The following is a 6,806-nucleotide window of genomic DNA, read 5'->3' on the forward strand; positions in this document are numbered from 1 at the left end:
TCTGTGCATGTTCGTCTAATAAAAGTTTTCAAAGACAGGAGCCAATTTGTTTTCTCATTCTGATTTTTAAAACATATGAACAGCACAGAGGGAACTCTATAGAGACTGTACAAAATAAGTTTTATTCCTGTGAGTGATGCTCATGTGTTTATAGGATCATCAAATTACTGCTTGAACACATGCCTTCACTAGCTAGTAGTTTAATTCCATGTTAGGTAGTGAATGTGTGTACTTGAGAATAGCGGCTGGAGATCCCCTGAAATCCCAAAGAGATTTATCCAAAACATGCCGGCTGGATAGTTTTTGTGTGTGTGTCTGTGTGTATTTGCGTACGTACACATGTACAAAGTAGGATATGTGTGCATTGTGTGTGTGTGTGTGCATTAAAATGTTTGGCTACTGAAACAAAGGGCTTTAGTGAGACAAAGCCCTGTTGTTATTTTAGTGCTGTGATGATGTGAGGAGGGTAATGCTATACTGAGGAGTTTGAGACAGGCACACAGTAGGATGCCATCAAGTGATCCTTCCCACTCTCCCCTACCCCACTTGTAAGACCTTGGAGGGGCAGAGGTGGCTAAAGTACACACATTGTTTACTCCTCTGCCCCCAAGCAGCCAAAGGAACCCCGAACCCCAAAAAATATAAATGCAGCTTCAATATTGATGCTCTCATCTTTTATCCTCTATCTAATACAGAAATGATTGATTGTACTGTATGCTACGTAGACTAAAGAACCAGGTATGATGCTGTACTTGGGTTTTTATTGTAGGTAAGAGGCTGTTTCACTGCAGTGAGAAGAGGAAGCATGTGAAGGTGCCACTATCTGTTGGATCAGGCAGACTTTAGTGAGCGTGAAGTAGACTTAGTGCTGTGCCCTGTAACAAACACACATACAGTATAGCATACAGTTTATGGTTGAACAGGTAGAACATCTGAAAATTAAACAGTATTATTAGTTTTGGTCAAGAGCAGTTACTTTTTGAAGTTTTATCATTCAGTTTGACTGCAGGGTTAAAGGTTAGGTGTTTCATACCTGGTAGCAAGTCAAAGTGAGCCAGCAGCAGGTTCTGAGGAGGCTGCTGCATCTGCTCATCGTCCACATCGTTGGCCTGGATCAGCAGGTCGCTAATGCACTCCTCAAGGATGCCTGAAGAAGGTGACAACAGTTGTTAAAGCTTCTATGTGAGATTCTGAAGCATTTTCCGTAGGTTATTAATCACTGTCTATTGCTAATGTGTGAACAGATTGTGATGTAACTTTGTTAAAATGAGACCTTCCCCGATTTTCTCACTTGCCTGTGAACTGATTTATATGCGTTTCTATGTAGGGATGTGGATTGGATCTAGTTAATGGAGCAAGATACTGTCAGCTAGCTTCATGCAGACTCCTCGGGCTGTCATTGCGGGGGCGCCATATATTGTATTCAGTACAGCTGGGTTGCAGCTGGCTAACCTTAGCTTGCCTGCTCACTAACATTATCACTGGCGAAATACTATCTGCATATTTAAGTTGGCTAATGTTAGCTTACAAACTTACTTAGTCAATAATATATGATGCAACGGTATACAGCAATCGATTGCTTTCTCCTAGCCAATAGCGATGCAAAGCAGGGGCATCCAACTAGCTGAGGGGGCCAATCACACAGTCGCATTGCTACCCACTTCAAAAAACCCTTGGCAAAGCACATTGGGAAAAAAGGCTGGTGCGCCTGGGTCCACAACCAGGCCATGCTTCGTGGTGTTGGTTGATGGGGTGATTTGTAAACGGTAAGCTAGTTAGTAGCCTGGAGTCAGTGGTCAAAAATATATAGGAACATTGCAGACAGTGATGTTATTCTAAATATGATTGTAATTTACTTTAGGCTGATGCCCAGGATGATGCTCGCTTGCGCCTATGGACTATGTATGGGGCATCAAGACGCTGACTGCAGTTCACTTAACAGCCACTGATGTCATTAATAATGGTTCTCTCAAAGTTACATATAGTACATTTAAAATGTGAGAAATGTATATTCAGAGGCAGGGATAAGAGGTTAAAAGTTCCACCTACTAATGCAGTGTACAATGTTGTCAAAAGTGACAATGACAGGTTCGTCCATTATCTCATCGAAAAGGACATTGATGGCAGTCCTCAGCTGGTCCATTGTTATCTGAATCACACTGCATTGCTGTTCCAGGGAGTCGGCCAGACGGGTATTCGTCTGCAACTCAGACTACAGCACAGAAAGACACAGGAAAATAATTATAGTGCAGCTAAGTATAAAAACATATACTGAAAAGGAATCTTGAACAAAGCTATGTCCTCATGAGACATTACCAACAATTGGATATACAGTACAATATATTAATAGACGACAGTACTTAATCAAAGCCTTTTTGTCTTTTGACTATAGGGAAAATATCCATGTCAATAAAAGGAGGAGGATTTGTAACATTATTCTCATTTACTAGCTATATAGTCATACATTAATTATTAGGGGACTGAGATTCCTTCATATGTGACAGTATAGTGTCAGTATATAGTTGCATGCTCTCAGAATGGTCTGTAAGTGACCAATTAAATGTTAAAATGAACTCTGTAAGAATGAAAGGATATATTTTTGGATATGTGACTCAGATGCAGTGATATACAAACAGAAGATGTCTTTCTGCAAATGCTGTTGGTTCAGTTGTCTTCATATTGGGTGATTTTCAGGTTTCAGGTTTTTCATCTATGCCATGGTCAAAAATGATTTTATCTAGGAAACCAACAGCTGTTTTGATTTGTACCTGAAAACGCGTTGCTAGGAAACAGCTCGGATGCAAGTTTATTTCTCGTTATTTCTTTCATGTGAGCTACCTAGCATTATACAATAATTATATGTAATTATAATATACATAAATATACAGGTATTAGCAAACACTGCACCAGAAAATACACCAGGGCACAGTTATAATATTTGCAATATGCCTGCAACTGTGAAATAGTCTACATACTGCATTTTGTGCATAGGTCTGACAGTGAGACTCACCTCTAGATCCTCAAGCTGGCTCTTATTCTGCTCATTGCGTCCTTCGTTCTCTTGCTCCAAGAGCAGGATGTCACCCTGAAGGAGTAACACATGCATATTAACACAACTTACACTAGGTTAAACTATGTCTCTGAGCACGTTGGCAGGATAAGCACTTGCCTTCAGCTTGTTTGTGCGGTTCTTCATTATGTTCCTTTTGTTGTGTAGCTCGTTGATGTACCCGATATGAGAAAAATTCTTCTGTTCTTTCTCCATGAACACTTGACTTATCTGACGCAGGTCTCTTTCTCCGATGACTTCTACTAGCGTATTGTGTCCCTGCATGTACATCTCCAGCATATTCGCTGCATTCTGATTTTGCTGCTGTTTCTCTGCACCTACATAATAAAGGTCACAGAGTTTTAACAAGTCAGATGCTGTCTGAAAAACATTAAATTATTTAATTCCTTGCGGAATATTATACTTTTCTTCTTGTAGTCTTCATCGTCTTCCAAAGGAATAATTTCCTGGAGTTTCCTCTCCATGAATGAATGCAATTTGGCGTCATGGTCGATGACAATCTTCAGCTGCATCTGTCTCCTAATGAAGTGATTACTCTCCACCTCGATGCACTTCCTCACCTCCAGTATTCGGCTCTCAGCCTCTGACCTGAAGCATAACAAACACACATCAAACAACATGGCTCAACCTTTCCAAATCAGCACTTCACACACACACAACCGTGAATTTACCTCTGGCGGAAAGCGAGGGTGCGCTTCGACCCCAGTTTCTCCATCATGCTTTGCTGTGAGGCTATCTGTCTGTCAAAATTATTTTTGATTTTGCACCCTAAGTCTTTCTGCTGCAGCAGGTGAGCAATGTCTTTGCGATAATCCATGTTGCTGCAGAGTATCTCATCAAACTTAATAGTGACCTATAGAAAACAAGGAAGGAATTCAAATTGAGATTCAAATCTGGGACTATTCGTATTTGAACATTGAAATGTGTGTGAAAGTCAGGCTTAACCTTGTATGTCAAGTGGAAAATCTGGGCTAACATCATAGACTGTGATGAGGAGGGTTCGCCACCTTCAATATGGAAAAATAAGGGACATCTTGCCCGTGGTGGTTTTACAGGAAGTTGCTGGACTATTTCTTGTCTGGGTGCATTGACTTCCTGGGGCCTTCTGCAGCACATAACTCCCCATGCTTTCACTCTTAATGCTAAGCTAAGCTAACATCTCTTAATTGTAGCTTCATATTTAACGGACAGACATGAAAGTGATATGTATCTTCTTATCTAATTTTTTAAATAAGTTTGGTTCCAAAATGATAAATGAGTCCTTTAAAGTACTTTGGAAGGGGACTTGAATAAAGGTAACATTAAGGTGTGTAATAAGCAAAGTCAGAATCAAGATTATGTAGTTTTATTGGCATTAGTACCTGGTTGAGCTTGTTTTCCAAGCTGCGGATGTGTTTCTTGTGGTGGCTGTGTTTCCCTTGTTGTTTGAAGATGCCTCCTGGGACTGTTAACTTTTGCTGAATCCTGCTCTCCACCGCTGTTATCTGGAGCCACACAGAAAAGAAGACACAATGCACTCTGTTCCTGTGCACAAAGTGACACATTTTCCTTTTTTGTCAGCAGTAGCACATTGGATTTTAAACGACACACTATGAAGATCAAGTGCGGCCTTTCAGCTTTAAGAGTATTTGAAGGTGTTCAAATTCCTGTTGCTTGAACAGTGAATAAACTGTAGCCCTTTTAATACAATGTCGCTTTCAATTTTTTAGCAATGCAGCCTGACAATGGGGCTATAACGCCTACTATATAATTCCTACACTGTTCACCAAATAAATGTCCAAATAGACTCAAATTATAGTAAAAAGACAACTCTTTAACTTCAATGTCATTATTATATATCTGACCATACTGTATTGGATCACCAATAGTCTGTTACTCTTAATAAATACTATTACACAACATATTTAACGTTACACTGAACCTGCTATTACTGGTATCATTACTACTGTACATACTACTGTTACCATTACTGTGACTTCTAACATTACTCACATAACGTTACATAAGTTACCGTTACATAAGTTATATAGCATATCATATATCATAACCTACATCACATCTCAACAAAAACAGAATTAAAAAATAACCTCTTCAACAGGAATAATAAGTTAAAAGAATTGATTACAAGTCAAATACACACTTAAAACTCCTTTAATCTTTAGTCAAGACACTTCAGTAGCAGTAGGAGTAAGTTACAGCAACTTATGGTTTAAGTTAACATTACCTCCTGATCCAGAGAGACCAAATGATCCCTCTGCTGGCTGATGAGCTTCTTATAGTGGTCATTTTCCTTCTGCAGGTTGTTGTATTGCTCCTTCAAAATGTCTGTTGCCATTTTGATCTACATACACAGCAAGATTTGCTGCAGCGTTAGTGATTAGATGGTTATTCTCAACTCCACAGTAGCTTGTAGCTTGGCAAATAACCATATGAAGTTTTCTTTCTGAAGATAATGACCTACCTGCTGAGTAAAATGGAGGAAGTCTCTCTTAGGGGAGAAATATCTTTATGGATTAACCTTTCTTCTTCAAACTGTTGGCTGCAGCATTTCTCTGTTTCAAGCATAAACATTCTAAAAGAGTCTGTGTTTATTTACTGTTGAAGTGTCAGGATCATTTGAGTTTTCATCTAAAAGAACAGTATCAGCAGTATTGAGTGGTAACTCTCACCAAATCTGAAAGTTGGTATAAATTTGTTGTACATGATTACCCCCTAGCGGCCATGAAGAAAAATGAAAGATGAAATAAATCAAATGGACATCAAAAATGATCATCAAGGGATGTAATACTCAAAATAACTACAAAATGGCCTGATAAAAAAAACAAATTCTACGGGCCTAATGAATCCTAATCTCAAGCAATTCCTCAAAAGGAAACCTATATATCATCATGCAGCAAGATAAAAATGATAGCTTCCACAGAAATCTTGTTGAAATCACATAAAATACATGAAAACCTGTGTAAAGCCATGATAAAGTCACTATCGTCTCTCTGCTGAGCACTACACACTGTAACTCCCTGTAGGAATATTACACCAATCTATAGTGTGCTGAGGTTGCAATTAATGGCCTCTCACGCGGGTTTATATTGAGATCTAATACAGTTCTTAAGTAGCATTTAGTCCATTGAGAAATAATGGATGACTTTTCTGTGAGAAGCATTGATTTCTGCTGAGTGTTCAGTGAGGCAAGCAAAACTCCTTGGTCCCTTTCTATTGCAACGTACAGCCATTTTTAGGTTAGTGTTCTGATATCCTTTGAAAAGACTATCTTCAGACACACTGAGTGTATACATGTTGCTCATGTTACTCATTACATGTACTATCCTCAGGATCAACTTCATAGCATTGAAGATTACTATTAGAAAACAAAAATGTGAACTTCATAAACCATCAGAGTATTAATGATATTAATGTATTCTGCCTCCTGTTTATGTTATTTTAGGCCTTTGGTCACCAGGCATATGGCTGATTAAGACCCTATTCTGCATCTTCATTATCTGAAATCAATCACAGTGGAAGAATGGTCTCAAGAGGCTAGTGTCTTTATTGTTCTCTTCTGTTTTTTAAAAAAAAAATTTTTTTTTTAAAGTTGAACAATGCCTCAAAAGAGACTTGATTATTTTCTGGTGTAGCATTAGGGCTGGCCAATACCAAACTTTTTAATTCGATATGATACAGATACCGATACTGAAACGCTTAGAAAAGTCATAGCACTAATGTCCCCACCGAGCCGCAC

At 38.8% G+C, this 6,806-nt stretch overlaps 1 protein-coding gene across 1 annotated transcript; it reads right to left on the reverse strand.

Moving 5' to 3' along the window:
* Window positions 1–761: 761 nt before the first annotated feature.
* LOC118328580 (coiled-coil domain-containing protein 63-like) lies at window positions 762–5,765 on the reverse strand. Its single transcript, XM_035662362.1, has 10 exons — window positions 5,532–5,765; window positions 5,295–5,411; window positions 4,432–4,554; window positions 3,742–3,923; window positions 3,474–3,658; window positions 3,170–3,387; window positions 3,011–3,085; window positions 2,050–2,212; window positions 1,034–1,147; window positions 762–875 (listed from the first exon to the last, which is right to left on the reverse strand). Exons 2-10 carry the CDS (start codon window positions 5,403–5,405, stop codon window positions 832–834), a joined length of 1,215 nt encoding a protein of 404 aa, XP_035518255.1. The 5' UTR covers window positions 5,406–5,411; window positions 5,532–5,765; the 3' UTR covers window positions 762–831.
* Window positions 5,766–6,806: the final 1,041 nt, after the last annotated feature.

Source organism: Morone saxatilis, unplaced genomic scaffold (assembly GCF_004916995.1).
Source record: "Morone saxatilis isolate NCDOM2014 unplaced genomic scaffold, NCSU_SB_2.0 Contig18, whole genome shotgun sequence".
Classification (NCBI taxonomy): Eukaryota; Metazoa; Chordata; class Actinopteri; family Moronidae; genus Morone; species Morone saxatilis.

What these genes read in the sequence shown, in the direction of transcription:
- LOC118328580 (XM_035662362.1), bottom strand. Translation starts at nt 5,405, where the DNA reads ATGGCAACAGACATTTTGAAGGAGCAATACAACAACCTGCAGAAGGAA. An exon ending in TGGTCTCTCTGGATCAGGAG is followed by an intron (nt 4,555 to 5,294) that starts GTAATGTTAACT and finishes GTGTGGCTCCAG; the next exon opens with ATAACAGCGGTGGAGAGCAG. An exon ending in TGAAGACTACAAGAAGAAAA is followed by an intron (nt 3,388 to 3,473) that starts GTATAATATTCC and finishes TTTATTATGTAG; the next exon opens with GTGCAGAGAAACAGCAGCAA.